This window comes from Beta vulgaris, chromosome 7 (genome assembly GCF_026745355.1).
Source record: "Beta vulgaris subsp. vulgaris cultivar EL10 chromosome 7, EL10.2, whole genome shotgun sequence".
In the NCBI taxonomy this organism is placed as follows: domain Eukaryota; kingdom Viridiplantae; phylum Streptophyta; class Magnoliopsida; order Caryophyllales; family Amaranthaceae; genus Beta; species Beta vulgaris.
In genome coordinates this window covers 55,703,108-55,723,954 of record NC_079208.1, presented here as the reverse complement: position 1 = coordinate 55,723,954, position 20,847 = coordinate 55,703,108, and the positions used below count along the sequence as shown (strand labels likewise).

Below are 20,847 nucleotides of genomic sequence, written 5' to 3'. Positions count from 1 at the left end.
GCCGCCCCCAAACCCTTAAACCCGCCCTCGAAACCACCCTAGGCTGTTGTTTTGTTGTTTTGGCGGCGCCAACGTCGAGGGTGAGGGAATTGGAAATGGGGAAGGGAGGGGTGGGGTTGGCGGCGCCAGAGTGGGGGGGGGGGGTCTCAGTGCGTGGGGGAATGGGAGGAGTGAGAAAATTGGGGGGGGAGGGGGGAGAGGGAAATCTAACGATGTTAAGGTTCCGTTCATATTAAGGGTATCTTGAGCCCAAACACAAATCTCAAAGATATCTGAGGAATTTTCGAATGTGGGGGGTATTTTTGGAATTACGCCAAACCTCAGGGGGTACCTGAGGAAATTTGGCTTTTGAGAGCCAAGAGCCAAAAAAAACTCCTATTGTACTTGTGAGGAAAGACTATCATGTATCTTCAATATAAACGGGTTTAGATTTTATCATCCCCCCATAATTGAATGTCCAATTGGCTAACTAAGTTAAACTGAAGGGACTATCATGTATCTTCAATTTGAATGCCAAACTTTATATTTTAAGATTACTTTTTTTTTCCGTCAAAAGAAACACAAATAACTTGTTTTTTCATCTCTCTTATAATAATACAAAAAAAAACTTTTTTTCACGCAATCTCAACCCTAATCACCCAACCACCACCACCACCTCCCCCACAAGCACCCATGAGACTTATAATTCCTCAGGGCTGGTTAAAGAGACGTTAATATATCTATATATAATGAGAACTCTTGAATATTTTGGTGTCAACTTGAATTTCGTAAAAATACCCTTTATATTTTTATTCTTCCAAGATAACTTATAAGGGCAAAAAGTCATAGAATTTTTTTTTAAAAAAGCTCTAATGTAACAGCTAGATTTTCTTTCCCTAAAAACACTACTATATGTTTTTTTAGTGAAGGTAACTTCCAGATTTTTAAAAACAAAAAATGTATAGATTTTTAAAACAAAACTACTATATTACTAATGTAACATCGCGTGCAAAAAATATTAAATTTATTTTCAAAAAATTTCAGAAAAGAAATTGGTAAGAAAAATTCCTCTGAGGTAGGAATATAATCCTAGACTTTGCTAGGAAAGATGATAAAGCTCACCATTTGAACCAACTTCAATTCTTAGTTTTTATTTTAAAATTACTCCCTCCATCCTTTATTAGATTTCTCATTTCTCCAATACACGATTGCCAATACACATGTTGCATCATTAATATTTTTAATTTTATCACAGTAAAAATTATAAAAGTTTCATTCTCCTGATATACACATAAGAAAAATCAAATAAGACCCTACATGACTATGTTTTTTCGTGTATATTGGAATTTTTTTTAGTATATTCTTTATTTATGAACAACGTACAAATTAGAACTAAAAAATCTAAATATTATTTGATTAGTGGTTAAAACTTTAATATATAAACTAGTTTTTAAGCCGAAAATACATCTAAGTACTTGTGTTTTTCATTTATTTATATTTTACTTTAAAATAATAATATTAAATATAACTTAATTTAGTAATTAAACTTTAATATACAAATCTTGTACAAAGATGTGAAGCAAAACCATAACTTTCAAAAGCAATACAGCGTCAAATATAGTACCGTTGTAAACCGCCTCATCACAATTCACAACCGACATCTCCTTCTCTATCCTCTCGCACAGAATTTTGTGCCCTAATAGTTTAGATTTGCCTCTAATCTGTTAATTTCATCTCGATTACTCAATTTTAATCCTTCAATTGACGTTTTGGATTGATTGTTATATTTATTTTCTCGCATGATTTGTGATCGGAAATTCGGTAAGTTGTTCATTTATTAGTTTCGAGTAAATTTTGATTTTCATGGTTCGAAATTTTGCGGATTTCTTCTTCGATTTGTTGATCTTTTGTTCGAAATTTTCTGTTAATTTGTTAATTTCTTCGAAATTTTTTGTTCGAAATTTTTTGTTCGAAATTTTCTGTTAATTTGTTAATTTCTTCGAAATTTGTTAACATCATAAACCGAATCACAAATATATGCCTCTAATCTGTTAATTTCTTCGAAATATTTTGTTCTTCTCCTTTCTGTTTTGAAGCGCATAAATCTTCGTGACAAATTATTGGAAATTTTAACATATATTTGTGATTCGGTTTATGATGTTCTAGTAGTATAATCATGTCGTCGGTTTTCTTCTGTTCTACATGATTCTGCATTGTAGCCTGGTAAAGCATAAATTCGATTAAGAATATAGTTGTTTTGTTTGCCGCTGGGAATCATTATAACACAATACGACTCTTGGATAGTAATAAATCATTATTTGGATGATTGATTCGATAATAGTGATTTGTTACTATCCGATATTCATATCGTGTTAGGGTTCGTAATGCTGAATCGTAATGCTGAAGGATTTGCTTATCCATTAGAGTTATTGGACCTCCTGTTTGATTTAAGCTTGGGGTGTCTTCGTGAGTTATGGAAACCTAATCAATTTCGTGTTAGTGAAGCCTGAAAATGGCTGGAAACGGGGTTCCTTGTTTCAGAATAAGTAAAATAAAGTGATAATTAGAAGCTTTCGAGAGGCTTGTTCTCTCCCAAACACCAAACGGAACTCTAAACAATTTTCAACACGCTCTCTCCCTATTGTTCTGTATTTATAGCATTTGATCCCTCACTAACTCTCTAGCTTATTCTTCAAGCTACTACTAGAACTAACAACTAACTAATTGTGCTATGCCAAGGGCCCAAGAGTGCCCCTCTCATAGTCTCATTAGGTTGATTTATTAAAAATTATTTATATGTCTTGGTGTTATATGCTATATCGTAGTTGAGAACCTTGGTATGCTACAACAGCCCGGTGTTGATTGTTGGTGGGAGGGTTTGGAGAAGTCAAGACTTAGGTGATAGCTCCAACATTCTATTTTATCATGTGGTATTGACTTTACATGTTACTAATACGTGGGACCTTTGACCACCAACCAAATTTCTTGGCTATTACCCTAATATTGTGGCAAATTATGCGTTGCACCCAAGGGCCAATCCCCAAGGAGCACCAAGCATGGTTTGAGGTTCATCAATCAACCTACCAATTAAGGTTTATGAATATGATCTTCTAATTGAATTTTAGTGACAATGATATGCCCATAACCGTAAATGAAGCATTGTTTGTTGAGCTAAATTAAATCATATCTTCATTAACTAAGATCTATTCATGAACCTACTAATTAGTTGAACTTTATCTGTCAGAACCCTTGTAAACAATTTGATTTCTCATCTATGTCAGGATTATTTACCATGCCTCAGTTGGTTAGCCGAATTGGGGTCATTGGAGTGACCGTCATGGCTGTCTTATCAGGCTTTGGTGCTGTCAATCTACCTTACAGCTATCTGTCTCTCTTTATTAGGTATATAGATTATTGCTCTCCTAGTTACGTTTATTATATGGGTGTGAGAGCTTTACGTTGTGGGGGTTATGCTTGTTAAGGAGATTGATGAGTTTGAAATAAATCATTGGAGGGGCAATTAATGCAATCAATTGAGACATGCGTTACCAAAAAGAACAAAATTATACTTTGTCAAATGGAGATGGAACGAAGTCAAGTATCAGAAGAGGTTTGTTTTCTCTCTCTGGTCTTCTCTTATTTTTGATGTAGCCATGTTGGCAAGAGTATATCGTGGTTGATTGTCTTAGCTATTGCATTACATGCTTTGTTTTGTCGTTCCTGAGAGAGGAGGAACTCATGTTGCTAATTTAAGACTCATGTTCTGATCCACAGCAGATGGTGAAATTTGAGATTCTCTTTCTCGTTTTGTGATTTTCAATTTTCTGCTTTGATTATTTGGTTCACTAACTAGTTATTGCTGTAGAAGTTGAATGCTCGATCTTTCTTCAAGAGAATTGTTGGAACAGTTGTGAGATCTGTACAGGAAGACCAAAGGGAACAAGGTTGGTGGCCTTCTACTTTTGTTTAGGTTGATCTTATTATCTTCCAGTAGGTTTTGATTTAACACATCTTGTTGACAAGCTGCTACTGTAGTATTCTAAATCTTGGGTAGTTTTATCTTTTGACATTGGTATTGGTTTCATGGTTATGGTGCACTTGAAGAAGGGTTGTTTTAGCTCCTATCACCTTTCTTCTATTAGATTTCTTTCTTTTGGATGTGAGGGGAGGTTTAATTGGTCCACTTATGACCCATGGAATGTCTTGACAAGGAAATTAAGAAATTTGGACAATGTCTATACTAGAAGACATGTCCATTTCAATGGAGTCAAAGGTTGACTATTTTCTGTCTTTGTATTATCAGGTTTGTGTAGCTGTATACTAATTTCGAACCATTGCTGAAATGGGTCAGTGTATTCTTGGTACATTTTTAATGTTATTCTTGAGAGTTGGATCCATGCCCGAGTTAGCAACTTGTATTCCAATCTAAACATTATTGTTTTTTATCTGTCTCTTTTTGTTCTCCCTCACATACTAAAGCCCATCCAATTTGCATCCTAGGACGACCTAGCCTTAGAGGAGGCCTACTAAGGATGCATTGTCTTTACACTGTTTTCACGTGATTTTCACTTATGAGAACCTGTTTGACCTTATCTTAACTTGTGAACTTATGAGGCGTTATATGCACTTATTGACTATGAACTTATTAGGACTTATTTAAAAATCATTAGTATTTATTGTAGTTCTGAATTGAACTTGGGTAGCCTTTTTGGCCTTGAATTCAAAACTTATCAGAACTTATTAACCATGAAAGTAGCTGAACCAAATATTCTTTTTCGTGAAATAACAGAGCATAACTCGCCAACGAAAGAAAGGACATGGTTTATCTTGGTTCACCATTCAAAACTCTTCGTCCTATTTTGTTACATTTACAACTTTTTCTGCCTGGTTCTGGTTGCATCAACATCCAAAATAAGGGTAGCCTTCTATGGTCCTAGCCTAATATGGGGCTCACCACCTTAGTGCATTACCTGCCAATAATAATTAAAGTGCTCTTTGATGTTTCACCTTTGAAGGGGATGAAGCTGGTGTCATTTTTTCTCTACATCCTCAACTTTTATGTTGCTTAATCTTCTCCCCGCCTCTCCAGGTGATGGTTGTATCAGCTTTCAGAGCCCCTCTCTCTCTCTCTCTCATCTCACGTGCCTTCTGTCAGATCTTTCTTACAGTTGCATACATTCAGATAAAATGAACTATCTGTGCATGAGTGTGTTGGTGACTTCATATGGCACTTTGCTTCTTTTTAGATATCGATGATGAAGTGCTTCGTTATATTCAGTCAAGCATCAAAGTCGCAGCGTCATGGAGCTTTCTTGTCTTGAGTCAAATGAAGATGCAAGCTGACTTAAGAGTTAAATGACTTGAAAGTTAGAAGTAAATCCTATGTGATTAATCTGTTCTCTTAATATACTGCAAAATTTTGGCTAGTGTTTCTTCCTTTAAGACTCTGCACCTTTGCTTTTGCTTTTGCTTTTGCTGTGTTGAGATGATGTATATGGTCTATGAAACCAAATAGAATGCGCGGAATTTAGTATATTTCGGGTATTACTTAGCTTGATTTCTAACGAATTTAGACACAAAGAAAACAAAGGGCTGAAAGCTTAAAGAAATTAATCACCAACTTTGGAATTGTGTTTAACAAACAAATCTGTTTGAACTCTCCTTTGTATTTCGTGAATGATTAATTCGAATACAGAAATAAGCTATTTAAATAAAACTGCTATTCCGCTATGCTTAGGACAAGTCCCTAAGTCATTGTCCTACTATAACTTTATTTAAAAACTAGATAACAACCGAAAACGATAAAGGATAACAATAAAAAGAATCCTAGATGCTTAAAACAAGAAGAACCTATCCCAAGTAGGATAGTAAAAACATGTAAGCCAAATAATAAATAAACTAGCATCTGGAGAGCTCTAAGAGAACTCAACTATGACTGGCGTAAGCATTACTTGCCGCCCAAGTCATGGCGGACTTTGTATTGAGGACTTTGTTTTGCCAGTTTTTGATAGGTGGATTGTGAATTCTGGTAAATTGGTGCAAGAAGATTGTCAATTGCAGAGCTTAAATATTAGTTCAACATGGTCTTAGCACTTAACACTTTTTTTTTGACGTACAATTCTTAATACTTTTTTCACGAATTCATACTTTAAGATCTTTATGTAAATGTCACAGATTCTTGATCGGATCAACTCATTAGTTGAATCAGAAGGGTTAATCACTGTCAACGAGTGTGGAAATGTGGATGGAAAACCTTTGGTTCTATCTCCACATCCTAACTTTAGAATGTTTCTCACCATCAACCCAAGCCGCGGTGATGTGTCCCGGGCAATGAGAAATAGAGGAATTGAAATTGTTATGATGCACCCAAATTGGCTGCTTAGTGAAGATGGCAAGGAGAAGAAACAGGATATTGAATTAGATGAGGTTAAGAGCTTTCTTACTTTATTTAACATTCCTAATAGGATGCTGGTAGATTGTATGGCAAAAGCACACATGCATGCTAGGAATGAAGGTCTGTTCCTTCATGTTCAAATTACTTATCTTGAACTAGTTCGATGGGTTCGCTTATTTGAGCAGCTTTTAATGACTGGCAATGATGTTCTTTGGAGCCTTCACTGTAGTTGGGAGCATTCATATCTTTCGTCATTAGGCGAACCTTCTGGATTGCGTATTGTCCAGGAAGCAAGAACTTCTTATTTGATGAGCAATGGTTGCTTAGCTTTAGCAGGAAAGCTCTTTGCTGATTCTGGGGATGCTTATTTGAAGCAATTGACAGAGGTGTCTCATGGTGAGTTATCTCTTTGCTTGCCTGGTGGATGGCTTGCGGGACTGAAACTTAAAGATTATGTTTGGTACTCAGTCGAAGCTTCTGTCAGACAAAACTTCCTGTATCTGGAGTATCTTGGAATGCAGTGTGCATCATATGAACTGTACATTCCCAGGCATCAGATGTGAGGGAGGATGTGTACTCCAATAGTTCCAAATCAATGTATTTGCTGGACTTGAAGATGTTGCAGGAGATAATGTATCCACGAGGTTCAAGTGGTGGAACTATGAAGTGTGTTCTGACCAAGGACTTCGATATTCTGCTCACCAAGAAAAAGCTTTTGTTTGCTGCTGATTGGGTCATTGATCAAGTTACCGGAAAAACTGATCTTGACCTGTGTCTGTCGTGGTTACATTGGTTTGATGCGCAGTTGCACCCCTGCAGCAATTTCTTTGGTTCTTTAGGTTTGGAGAATCTACTTAGAAAGGAATTGGCACACCCAATCTGGACATGCATCTTTCAATGTCGTCACGAATTGTCTCATCAGAGTGGAGACGTTGACCTGCAGTCGTTGCCAATCCTCGCTTTAGAGTCTGTTGACTTGCTCGCAGGTTTATCAATATCTTCTGCAAAGCTTTTTTAATGCTATCAATAGTGTTGGACTTTTTAGACGTAGTCTCTGGCAGTGGAATGCTGAGGTCAGTGAGCACTTGACTGATAAATATATTAAATCTCTGGTGAAATCCTTGCGCAAATTGGAAGAAGTGCTAAATGTGATTGTTGAATCTGTATCTTTTGAATTTTTACACCAAACATACGCTGACCTTTTTGGAAGAGCACATCTTATTCTGGAATATCATAGTGTCATCAGAATTCGAAACTCTGCTAGTTCATTGGCGTGCTTTGATGAAGATTGTGCTGAAACTGAGAGAACTTTTCCCAGAAGCCGTAGATAATATGCTCAGTCACTTAGTATCTTCATGCTCTTTGTAACTTGTGCTTTTAGCCTTTTATAAAACAATGCTCAATTCGTACTTCTGGATTGCATATTTGTATTCTTTTCTGTCACTTCAGTCTTCTGGGTTGATCATATTTGTGAACTAATCCTACTTGTCATTCTTGTAGAGAAGTTTTGATACGATGTCTGTAAATCTGAATAAGCGATTGCCTTACTCTTTAAATTCTGAGAAGTCAATGTTATGGGCACATGGAGGTCATCCATCTTTACCTCGTTCTGCCGATATATGTAATAAACTTCAGCAACTTGTTGCCTTCACGAAGCTACTCTGGCCAGGGAAACATTTGCAAATGCAATGTATATGATCTTTCACATTTGTCACTTGTTCTTTCTTATTTAGTATTCATATTTTACTGAAGATAGTTGTGTTTTTGCAGTTGATGGTCGTCTCCTCGAAGTTGCTTTATCAACCAATCGAGAACTTCGTTTTCTTGCCATGCAAGGTAGGCAATGAGTTTCTCTTTTACTAGTTATCATCTTCGGTAAACATAAGACATACAGGTTCAAATAATTGTCGGAGTCTTTTGATCTCAAAAACCTTTGTGTTTCACTTAAGTGGGTTGCACTTGGTTCAGTTTGTTGAAAAGAGCTGAGATTTCTTGTCCAATACTTTTGCTTTTCTTGTCCTACAAGGGAAGAAATTTGCGTGCTACTCTGGTTTGGGAATTTATGCTGCTGTGTACATGCTAATTGGCATGATGTCTACCATCTGTATCATGTTGTATGTTGCATGGAAATTGGTTAATGAAGAATCTTTACATTCTAATAGGACACATACATGGATTTTTTTTATTATTATAGGAGTTTTAGGACCTTCCAAAGAAAATAGGCCCTTTTCATTTTTCTCTAAAACTATATAGGGACCCCTAGATTAGTAAATAAAACATTATAGATAAGACTCTTGACAAGAGAGGATGTAAACTAATCCTAAAACTTTATTTCTCTCACATACTACCTCTGTTTTTTTTTAGTTGCAACGATTAGACATTTTCCCTCTCTACTTTATGTCAAATCGTTGCAACTAAAAAAACAGAGGTAGTATATGAAAACAAGCATGATCATAGGAGTTCTATGATTTTAAATGACATCATCTGAGAGATAAAGACTAACACCATAGTAAACTAAAGATGGAAAAAAGAGACATCGTTTGAGTCCACTTATAGTTTATACCTCCCTATCTTTGTACATAACTCAAAGCCACCCTACAGGTAAGTGTTGAAAGGATTACTGTTTGAAGTGAAGAGAAGAGTTTGGGCTAAATTTCTATATTTTAAACTTGTCAACGTCCTAAACCACCTCCTAGGTCCCCTATATAGAGAAAAATCATAAGATGACCACCTCTAGATCTATTTTCTCCACATAGGTCCAAATCCTTTTCATCACCTTATTTGAAAATACACAAACTGATATATCTTATGCTCTTTCTTGGTTCCATGGGATTGTAATCTTATAGTCCGTTTTGATGACTCAACATCCCCAAAAGATATCCTCGCAAATTTTATAGTCTATTTAAGCTCTGCAGTTGACAATCTTGCCAGTACGCAAAGTGCTAATACCTCATACATATCCTGTAACTTCTCAGCAACGTCCCGCTTGCAAATTTTACACCCTTTATGGAATAGTATATCTGGGTTTTGAGTCTTTGGGGCTGGAGGGCTGAATATTATTTCACTCTGTAAACGTGCCTCTCTGCTGGAAAAGAGCTCACTGAACACTCAAACACTATTTACAATCAGCTCCTGTATGTTTATGAATGAGAGTAAAGGTTTTATAAGCTCCAGACTTGCTGTATCCAACAACTCTGCTGCACCAAGGTAATTTTGGCCAATTGTTGGTAGTCAGGAAGGTTTGGCAGATGTTCGCAACCGAGGAAAACGTATTGTATAGTGCGTTTAAGTTCAGTGCAAGTGTGCAACGACAGAGATTCAAAGGAATTGGGTGAATGTGTAATAGCTTCATTTGCTTCAAGGATTCTTATCTTGTTTTTCACTTCTTTCTCTATTTTATACAGAGTACTTATTGCAAAAGAAAATAGAGGAAAGACGTTAGAATTGCACACATGTTTAGGTCTTAAACTGCAATTTCATTGCAGAATTTTCTTGCTTTCTATATACCTTCTCTTCATTGCAGAATTTTCTTTATTGTAGACATTAAGAACCTGGAAGCTGAGTACAGGGCACACCAGAGTGTACCTTAGCCTGGCGAAGCTCATAAATTTCCAAAAACAGCTGCTATTCCTTATTAAGATATCATGAATGTGAAATTATTTGAGATGTTTGATTTTCTGGATCTATGATCTGGTCCCAAATTCATCTCCTCTTTGTGTGAAATAGTACTTAAACTGATCCAGCTGTGGTTTTGAAAACTATTTTTGATTCATATTTCACATGTTTCAGGAAGCTGCTGCTTTTTCTCGAACCTGGAAAGGCCATATGCAGAATCTTTTGGGCTACGCATGTTCAATATATTGTGTATACGAAATGATTAAGGTGGAGGCTTTTCTTACATGTTCAGCTTACCTACTTCTGATATGAAGTTGTCTCAACGTGGTGGCTAATCTGTACCTGAAATCGTGATTCATCTTGACTTCTTTAAGAGATGGAGATTTACAAAAGTAAGGAGGTATTTTGCTGACAGACTTGCTTACCTTTCAAGCTTAATATTTTTTTTAATTATTGAGGGTGTCTAAGATGACATATTGACATACAATTAGCTGGCTGCAGCCTGATGATCTTTCCTTTTTGTCCCCCCATCTCTTCACAGGCTGGTTCACAGTCGATCCTGTCACAAAGACGATCAGTATATTCCTACAATACTTTGATATAGGAATAGATGCTACTTTACTATCCCAGGTGATATAATGCATTCTTCAAATATTGCTTCTAGTATATAATGACTTTCCTATTGCTTTTGGTTATTTTTATGGACTGAACTTCAGATACATTGTTGCTCACATTTGTTCTCTCCTATCATGTAATGATGGGTGTTCTTTAGAAATGGAATAACATCTCTGTTTATTTTGTCAAACTCTATTGAAAAGATAAACATGTTCTGGCCTCTTAAAACATGTTCTGGCCTATTGGTCTGCAAAATTACAGGTTTGACTGGACTGGAATTCCGGTCCAGACCGGTTGGACCGGAATTCCTATTATTTTAGTAAAATAAAGGTTAAAAGAAGTTAAAATAAAGTTATGGGACCTCCTGTTTGATTTAAGCTTGGGGTGTCTTTGTGAATTATGGAAACCTAATCAATTTCGTGTTAGTGAAGCCTGAAAATGGTTGTGTTTCAGAGTAAGTAAAATAAAGTGATAATTAGAAGCTTTCGAGAGGCTTTTTCCTCTCCCAGACACCAAACTGAACTCTAAACAATTTTGAACATGCTCTCTTCCTAATGTTCTGTGTTTATAGCATTTGATCCCTCACTAACTCTCTAGCTTATTCTTCAAGCTACTACTAGAACTAACAACTAACTAATTGTGCTATGCCAAGGGCCCAAGAGTGCCCCTCTCATAGTCTCATTAGGTTGATTTATTAAAAATTATTTATGTCTCGGTGTTATATGCTATATCGTAGTTTAGAACCTTGGTATGCTACAACAGCCCGGTGTTGATTGTTGGTGGGAGGGTTTGGAGAAGTCAAGACTTTACTTGGTATTGACTTTACTTGTTACTGATACATGGGACCTTTGACCATTATACGTTGCACCCAAGGAGCACCAAGCATGGTTTGAGGTTCATCAATCAACCTACCAATTAAGGTTTATGAATATGATCTTCTAATTGAATTTTAGTGACAATGATATGCCCATAACCGTAAATGAAGCATTGTTTGTTGAGCTAAATTAAATCATATCTTCATTAACTAAGATCTATTCATGAACCTACTAATTAGTCATTATCAAATTGAACTTTATCTGTCAGAACCCTTGTAAACAACAGGATTATTTACCATGCCTCAGTTGGTTAGCCGAAGTCATTGGAGTGACCGTCATGGCTGTCTTATCAGGCTTTGGTGCTGTCAATCTACCTTACAGTTATCTGTCACTCTTTATTAGGTATATAGATTATCGCTCTCCTAGTTACATTTATTATATGGGTTATGCTTGTTAGGGAGATTGATGAGTTTGAAATAAAATCCTTGGAGAGGCAATTAATTCAATCAATTGAATGCATTACCAAAAAGAAAAAATTATACTTTGTCAAATGGAGATGGAACAAAGTCAAGTATCAGAATAGGTTTATTTTCTCATCTCTGGTTGATTTTCTTAGCTATGTTATTCCTGAGAGAGGAGGAACTCATGTTGCTAATTTAAGACTCATGTTCTGATCCAACAGCAAAGATGGTGAAATTTGAGATTCTCTTTCTCGTTTTGTGATTTTCAATTTTCTGCTTTGATTGTTTGGTTCACTAACTAGTTATTGTTGTAGAAGTTGAATGCTCGATCTTTCTTCAAGAGAATTGTTGGAATAGTTGTGACATCTGTACACGAAGACCAAAGGGAACAAGGTTAGTGGCCTTCTACTTTTGTTTAGGTTGATCTTATTATCTTTCAGTAGGTTTTTGATTTAACACATATTGTTAACAAGCTGCTACTGTAATATTCTAAATCTTGGGTAGTTTTATCTTTTTAAATTGTTATTGGTTTCATGGTTATGGTGCACTTGAAGAAGGGTTGTTTTAGCTTCTATCACCTTTCTTTTATTAGATCTCTTTCTGGTCTTGACAAGGAAATTAAGAAATTTGGACAATGTGAAGACATGTCCAGTCAAAGGTTGACTATTTTCTGTCTTTGTATTATCATGTTTGTGTAGCTGTATACTAATTTCGAACCATTGCTAAAACGTGTATTCTTGGTACATTTTTAATGTTACTCTTGAGAGTTGGATCCATGCCCGAGTTATGATGACCTAGCCTTAGAGGAGGCCTACTAAGGGTGCATTGTCTTTTTCGTGAAACTTATTTGAAAATCATTAGTATTTATTGTAGTTCTGAATTGAACTTGGATAGCCTTGTTGGCCTTGAATTCAAAACTTATCAGAACTTATTAACCATGAAAGTAGCTGAACCAAAATAAGGGTAGCCTTCTATGGTCCTAGCCTAATATGGGGCTCACCACCTTTGAAGGGGATGAAGCTGGTGTCATTTTTTTTTCTCTCTCTCATCTTACGCGCCTTGTGTCAGATCTTTCTTATAGTTGACTATCTGTGCGTGAGTGTGTTAGTCATTTCGTATTGCACTTTTCTTTTTAATTATCAATGATGAAGTGCTTCATTATTTTAAGTCAAAAGCATCAAGCTGACTTAAAAGTTAAACGACTTGAAAGTTAAAAGTAAATCCTATGTGATTGATTTGTTCTCATAATATAGTGCAAAATTTTGGCTAGTGTTTCTTCCTTTGCTTTTGTTGTGTTGAGATGATGTATATGGTCTATGAAACCAATACTTAGATTGATTTCTAAAGAATTTAGATACCAAGAAAACAAACTAAACTAAGGGCTAAAAGCTTAAAGAAATTAATCACCAACTTTCGAAATTGTGTTTAACAAACAAATCTGTTTGAACTCCTTTGTATTTCATGAATGATTAATTAGAATACAAAAATAAGCTATTTAAATAGAACTCCTATTCCTAATATGCTTAGGACAAGTCCCTAAGTCATTGTCCTACTATATAAAAACTAGATAACAACCGAAAAGGATAAAGGATAACAATAATAAGTCATTATCCCAATGTAAGCCAAATAATAAATAAACTAGCATCTGGAGAAGGAGGAAAGGGGAGGGGGGAGGGAGGGGGAGCAGGGGAAAGGGGAGGGGGAGGGGCGGAGGGCGGAAGGAGCGGAGGGGAGGGAGCGGAGGGGAGGGAGGGGGAGGGGAGGGGAGGGGAGGCGAGGGAGCGGGGAGGGGGAGGCGGAGCGAGGGAGGGCGGAGCGGGGGCGGAGGGAGGGGAGCAGGGAGCGGAGGGAGGGGAGCAGGGGGAGGGGCGGAGGGAGGGCGAGGGAGGGAGGAGGGAGGGGAGAGCGAGGGAGCGGGGGGGCGAGGGGGAGGGAGGGGCGGAGGGAGCGGAGGGGAGGGGGGAGGCGGAGGAGGGGAGGCGGAGGGGCGGGGAGGAGGGAGGGAGGAGGGAGGGGTAGAGGGAGGAGGGAGGGAGGGCGAGGGCGAGGGAGGGAGGAGGGAGGGGGAGAGCGAGGGAGCGGGGGGCGGAGGGGGAGGGAGGGGCGGAGAAAGGGGGGCGGGAAAGGGGAGTCGGGTGGCGGAGGGGGGGGGGAGCGGAGGAGAGGGAGGGGGAGGGGGAGCAGGGGGAGGGGCAGGGGGGAGCCGGGGAGGGGTGGGGGAGCAGGGAGGAGCAGGGGGGGAGCAGGGAGGGCGGGAGGGAGAGGGAGGGCGGAGCGGGGGGAGGGCGGGGAGGGGGCGGGGAGGGAGGGGGAGCGAGGGTGGCCCCTTATCCCCTCCCCCTCGCCCCGCCCCTCCCCTCGCCCCGCCCCCCTATCCCCGTGTCCCCCCTCCCCTCGCCCCGCCCCTATCCTCTCCCCCCGCCCTACTCCCCTCCCTCCGCTCCCCGCCCTCCCCGCTCCCCCCGCTCGGGGCGAGGGAGGGAGGACGGAGCGGGGGGGAGGGCGAGGGGGAGGGGAGCGTCGGTGGGATGGGGAGGGAGGGGGAGCGAGGGAGCGCCCTTATCCCGAGCGAGGGAGCGCCCTTATCCCCTCCCCCTCTCCCCGCCCCCTATCCCCGTGTCCCCCTCCGCTCCTTGCTCCCCCCCCCCCTGCCCCCTCCGCTCCCGCTCCCTCCCCCCGCCCTACGCCCCTCCCTCCGCTCCCCCGCCCTCCTCCTCCCCGCTCCCCCTCCCTCCCCCCTCCCTCCGCCCCGCTCCCCCCTTTCCCCTCCCCCTCCCCCTCCCCCTTTCCCCTCCCCCTTCCTCCCCCGCTCCCCCGCCCTCCTCCCCTCCCCTCCCCTCCATCCCCCCCCGCTCCCCTTCTCGTCCCTCTCCGCTCCCCTCCGCTCCCTCCCACTCCCTTTCCCCTCCCCTCCGCTCCCTCCCCACTCCCTTTCCCCTCCTTCTCTCCCCCTCCTCCCGTCCCCTCCCCGGCCCCTCCCCTCCCCCCTCCGCTCCCTCCCCGCTCCCCTCCCCTGTTCTCGCTCCTCTCCCTCGCTCCCCGTCCCCTCGCTCCGCTCCCACCGGCTCCCCCTCCTCTGTCTTCCGCTCCCCCCTTCCTCCTCCCAACTCCCCGGCTCCCCTCCTTTGCTCCCCTTCGCTCCGCCTCCCCTCACACTCCCCTCCTCTCCCTCGCTCCCCTCCTTGCTCCGCTCCCGCCCCTTCCTCCCCCTCCTTCGTCCCTCCGTTCCCCCGGCTCCCCCTCCTCCGTCCCTCCGCTCCCCCTCCCCCCTCTGCTCCTGCTCCCCTCCTTCTCTCCCTCGCTCCGCTCCCGCCTGTCCCTCCCCCGCTCCCTCCGCCCCCTCCCTCTGCTCCTCGTCCTTTCCCGCTCCCCCTCTCTATTCTCGCTCCTCCTCCTCCTCCTCCTCCTCTCTGCTCCCCTTCCCCCCCCCCCTCCACTCCCTTCTCCCCCTCTGCTCTCCTCCCTCGCTCCCCTTCCTTGCCGCTCTCCCTCTCGCCCTCTTTTCTCCCTCTCGCCCTCCCTTCTCCCTCCCCTCCCTATTTCTTTTTAGCTTAGCATTGATGTTAATGGTTTTTGCCTTCAAATTTTCAAATCTACAGGCGGCACTCATGTAGGGGGTTTCAGCATTGATGTTGATGTTTTTCCTACTTCCTAGAGACACTTGAAATACTGTCAATTGAGAGTAATAGCTACAATGGAACGTGACTCCTCACATGATCATGAGCTCAGGATCCCAAGCGATGATAGATCGTCGGGATTGCTCGTGCAGGGAGATTAGACGCTCATCGTTGGTTGTTTGTTGTCCAGATCGTGATCGTCATCCGCTTCTTCTACCACTTCCATCAACCACATGAGGATTACATCCACCATCAAAGGCAGTGACCAGTGACTCCAGACTTTGTATCAGTTTTACTTATTCTGTTTTAGGTGGAATGTACGAGCTCGTAAGGCTCCTTTACTTTTGTTTGTTTGTTTTAGTTTGGGTTGTATTAAAATTAGGTTGTACTTTCTTTTTTAATTAATGTACGATTTTTCGATGTCAAAAAAACTTATGCTTTTAAAAGTTGTCATAATGTAGAAGACAGTTCATAATTCTTTAGAGTTCAAGGTTTAGAAAGTTGCATTAAACTAAGAGCATTCCAAGAAATACAAGGAACTAAGTTGTTATAGCATGGACAATCCTAGCCAAAACGACTCTACTTATATCCACCAACAAAATGGGCGACCTCATGGGCTGCCTCATGAATAACCAACCTTGGATACAATAAAACTTAATAGTTAACTAACCAATATGCAGCTCGATAAACTTCTCTATAGAAACAATGGATTGTGATTTCCAACTCGGACTTACTAATCGATGTCTTGCACTTATTTACTACACAACATGACAATATTGAGAAGATGGGGGTTACATTATCTATCAAAAAAAAGTACCAGCTTTGAGTTATTTGTGATTGTGTATTCGATGGTGACCCGCATGTATAGCATCAATAGGCGTTACATCGCCGCTAAATAATCGGTATTCAATATAACATTAGTTGGTTTGAAGTATTGAAACGTAGAGTTAAGCTTACAAATAGGGATTAATGTTTTGAATTTTTAATTTCACTTTTAAGGACCTCATATATTTTTGTTCATTCTTTAGGTACTAAGTTCACAATTTTAGTGAGTTAATCTGACCGTTAACTCAACTTGACTTTTCAATCCAAAAAAAAAATAAAAATAGAAAAACATGCTTTTACAACTTGTTTTTGCAATTAAAAGAAGACTAAAATGATCTCAAAATTTAACAGTTGGAAATGTGGGTTAAAAAATGCTCGAGTAGGGCATACAATTAGGGTTCCAAGAAATGAGAAGTATATGATTTCGTTGGTTGATAGATAGATAGAACAGAACAGAACAGAACAGAAGAGAAGATAGAACCTCATAATTTGAAATGAGAACCTCCAAAAGCCACTTAGGCCATTCTTCCATTTGAGTAAGGCAGCTGCAATGATGGATGACTGCAAGCCAAAAACAGAAGGTCTTGAAATTATGTAGAAGACAGTTCATAATTCCTTAGAGTTCAAGGTTTAGAAAGCTGCATTACACTAACAACATTCCAAGAAATGAGAAGTTTATGATTTCGTTAGTTGATAGATAGATAGAACAGAACACAACACAACAGAAGATAGATAGAACATAACAGACAGGCAACATTTTGAATGTGTTGCATGGTGCAACTCACTGCCCTACTAGAATATTATACCAATATTCAAGAATAACATTGGCAAGAGAATATAAAAGCCGACTTTACAATTTAGAACCATCCACAAATTTGAATATTGCTGAGAAATTCTACAGTGGTGGCACGCATATAATATTGCAAGAGAGTCAAGGAAGTACCTGCAATGCTCGACTTTGCAATGCTGTAGAAGCATAGCGAAGTGATTTAAGAGAACCAGCAAAAGATGGAAATGTTCAAATCGATGTCCAGAATCATACAAGTTCAAACCATCTTCAGTTCAAGTTAGCATTTATCTGAAAAAATAAGACAAACTATATGTCAAAATTGGACCCCAGAGACTTGTGATTATATCTAAAATTTTGAATATTTCTAACTGTCAATTGAATGGCAACATAATACAGGCACATGGAGTGAAAAAAAAGGAAAATATAGTACAATAACTATTTCATCCAACCCCACGAATCATAGTAGAATAAACATTGTTTTCATGAATTATGAAGAGACCAATCAAGTTATCTGTCAGAAGCACAGTCTATTGTACAGAGTAGCAATTGCAAATCCTACACACAAGCATTCAATTGTTATGATAAAACTAGCACTTTGTCCCAGATTGCCTAAAAATGACGGCAAAGACCCAAACTATACCATATCTTGAGACTTGAAGAACTATATAATAATTTAACTCTTGGTCATTTAAAAGAATACATGGCTTACCCTGTATCTGCGCAGATATATGATTTCTTTACCTTCTATCGATGTAGCAACTTAGAAAGAAAAAAAAAAAACATCACAGGGTGTCAAAACCACATACATGCCCACATATGAAAACCATGCAACCTATTAACAACAATTTAGTTGATGAAAATAGTAGGTTAACTTAAAACTGTGCATTTATCTAACCCAATCTTCTCTTGAGCGGGTGGTGGCGTGGCGCATAGGTATAAGCAACTAACAAATAGTAGTGCATGCATAATTTCTTAGGAGAAGTGATTTTAATTCTATGATGAGCATAGAATTATATAGAAGATACATTGCTAATGGACAGTTCAGGACATGTATCAAGCAATAATATGTAAACCTGCAAACTCTTGCAGTCATTCCATAGAAACAGAGAAGCCACTAAGTAACATCCAGTATTTCAAATGCTTAATTAATCACTTTATCACGACATTAAACCAACAATGTTTAAATAGAGATAAACATTAAACCAACAGTACTTAAAAACAGTGATAAGTAAATTAATCATCACATCTTTCTTTCACAATGCTTAATTTCAATCGAACTTAATCACTTATCCATCTAAAGAACACCAAATACTAATACGTTTCATCAAGAAAAATCACACCCTATTATATACTCGAGACTCGGGTGTAATGATGTATGTATAATATAACCAATGGTATATTTCTACTTATTAGCAGCTTTCCACATGATGATTATGAACCCATAATTCATTTGTTAAATCTAGTTACACATAATTTCTTAAAGTCTCATAACGCAACTAAAAATTCAACCCGATTATTGAACATAATAAATCAGATACCACATGAACTAACCTCCATTGAAGACAATGATTATGCACGTTTCTGGATCATTCTCGGCCACACCGGAGCAAATCATGCTAGTTTTCGTCAGCGTAACGCGAAGTGGAGGACGATAATCGGTGATGGGTCGTCGTAGAGAGTGATTTCACCAACCCTAGGTCGAGATCGTCGAGGATTTGTCGGCATTGAAGTTGAAATTGGGGGTTTAGGGTTTTCCGACGCCATTGTTGAAGAGTTTTCGAGTCAATTTGAGGCATGAGGGAATCCAATCAATAAGAGAAACTAGAGAAATTTTATTTTTTAAAAAAATGAACTTTGTATCGCCATTGTTGGGGGATACTTTGATTAGTTTGTGATGAAGACAACTAGCCGTTATAATTAAGCAAGGGTGTCTAAGACTTCTACAAACTAGAAGATTTTTTTTGAAAGGGGAAATGGGAATTATTTTTTTGTTTAATTTGTTGGTTTTAGGATTTTGTTTAAATGTAATAGGACTATAGGAGTAGTACTAGTATTTTGTTGTGTCTCTCCTAAAAAAAAAAAGTATTTTGTTGTGTCTTTTTATTTTTTTATTTTTTTAATTAATTAGATAATTATATCTCTTTCTTTTCCTCTTTTTATATTTTGGTATTCCACTCCTATCGCCATATATAATATAGATGAGCTAGTAAAATCATTGATTTTTCATTGCTATAATAATACTCTCTCTGTTTCATTTTAATTCACAGACTTTGATAGTTTACTTTAACCATCATTTGTGATTTATATGTGGATGAAAATATAGTAATGTAGGATCTTATTAGATTCATCATAACATGTATTTTATTAATATGTACTTTTTATAATTTTTATAAATACAAATTAAAACTAAAGATATATGTCCTTTAAGTTTTGTATTGGCATGCGTGAAAAGTGTAAGTGTGTAGATTAAAATGAAACGGAGAGAGTAGTATTTATCTATGCTCTTTCTCTGAAAAATAGAAGAAAGGGGTACATATGCATGCCAATACTCGTTATAAAAAAGCCGAGTCATAACGAAATGAGAAGCTATATGACTTAATGCCAACATAATCACTCAAATAGAACTAGTTCGTTTAGTTACTTTTTTTAAAAGGAAAAGCTTTTTCAGGTACTTGAATTCCCAGTTATGTTCCAATCTGTTTACAATGATTGCTTCTTTGAAGATAGTAGCTAAATAATCCTAATGTGTCACATAAAGAAGATAATTTTTAGATTTTCGACGGTTTTTTCACACCTCTGTATAAATAACCCACTATTGGTTCACAATACATAACATCTTCATCGTCTAAAGTAACGATTAGGTGGAGAACGTCCTGCATTGATGGATGGTGATGAGGATCCATAGTGATTATCATGAGGTCTTTCGGGTAGTTGGTACCGTCATAAGTTTTTCCCCAATTCATTCTTTACACGAATTCATTTTTCCATGAACTGCTGAAAACAAATTAAAAAGAAGTTATAGTTAATGTGAATATAATTATGATAAATGTCTTATAAGACAATCTTCTAAAACCTGACATAAATAAGGTTGCAATAACAAAGTTTCATTAAAGAATTTTGCTGCAATACTGATTTGTTTTAGTTAGGTGATTAAAGTTACGAGTTTGAAAGACAAATTTTGTTTAATCAAGTTGTAAAACTATATTGTAAATGGATATTGAGTTTTTAGGTCCAAATATTTTAAATCAATTATATGAGTTAGGTCTAAGTTGAAAGATCTTAGATCAATTTCTTATCGACCTGAGCATGAACCTGACCTATTAATCATATTTAGGGCTTGGGTATTAGGTAAGGACTAAACATGGCAGAATCGAGTTAGCTTTAATACCCTGACCCGAGACCCACTAATGGCAACATAAAATTGACAAGGGACTCGAATTCGGATAAGACATACCCAGATTAGTGTTCCGAACCCGACTCAACTCGAAAGGACCCGAATGGAATCAACGGTAAATTATATTGTCAACTATGATTCAAGTGAACTAGACTTTAATTTTTATTTTTTAATACTCTATTATTTTACATCAATATTATCTTCTATTTGTTACCCCATGCGTTTGAAATCGTAAAACATGTTACTCAATTTTAGACATATTAAGAATTTAGTTAATTTTAGTTAGAATTGCAAAAGTAATAAGAATTGACATCAAATATAGTATTGATAATATAAAATAAC

General features: G+C 38.7%; 1 protein-coding gene and 1 long non-coding RNA gene across 32 annotated transcripts; one reads left to right on the top strand and one right to left on the bottom strand.

Moving 5' to 3' along the window:
* Positions 1-1,572: 1,572 nt before the first annotated feature.
* LOC104899905 (uncharacterized) lies at positions 1,573-16,545 on the top strand. Of its 31 annotated transcripts, XR_008970091.1 has the most exons (10): positions 1,942-3,589; positions 3,845-3,923; positions 4,769-5,068; positions 5,226-8,063; positions 8,144-8,209; positions 10,163-10,388; positions 10,530-10,618; positions 11,725-11,820; positions 12,194-12,272; positions 15,479-16,545. XR_008970091.1 is itself a non-coding variant. In XM_048647744.2 (3 exons), exons 1-3 carry the CDS (start codon positions 3,503-3,505, stop codon positions 5,168-5,170), a joined length of 342 nt encoding a protein of 113 aa, XP_048503701.1. In that variant the 5' UTR covers positions 1,919-3,502; the 3' UTR covers positions 5,171-5,219. The 31 variants fall into 31 exon arrangements, 1 of the variants encoding a protein (XP_048503701.1); XR_008970076.1 differs by adding an exon at positions 1,573-1,800 and having other exon boundaries at positions 3,261-3,589; positions 10,530-12,272; XR_008970094.1 differs by lacking the exon at positions 11,725-11,820 and having other exon boundaries at positions 1,939-3,589; positions 10,163-10,380.
* LOC104899906 (uncharacterized) lies at positions 10,189-19,590 on the bottom strand. Its single transcript, XR_007276057.2, has 5 exons — positions 18,663-19,590; positions 17,265-17,399; positions 16,803-16,882; positions 10,414-10,547; positions 10,189-10,330 (listed from the first exon to the last, which is right to left on the bottom strand). It is a non-coding gene; the product is annotated as an uncharacterized LOC104899906 (long non-coding RNA).
* Positions 19,591-20,847: the final 1,257 nt, after the last annotated feature.

Excerpts from the sequence above, each read along its gene's own strand:
- LOC104899905 (XM_048647744.2), top strand. The coding sequence starts at position 3,503 with ATGCAATCAATTGAGACATGCGTTACCAAAAAGAACAAAATTATACTT. Across the intron at positions 3,590-3,844 it reads GAAGTCAAGTATCAGAAGAG|AAGTTGAATGCTCGATCTTT; the intron begins GTTTGTTTTCTC and ends TTATTGCTGTAG. Across the intron at positions 3,924-4,994 it reads GGAAGACCAAAGGGAACAAG|GGGATGAAGCTGGTGTCATT; the intron begins GTTGGTGGCCTT and ends TCACCTTTGAAG.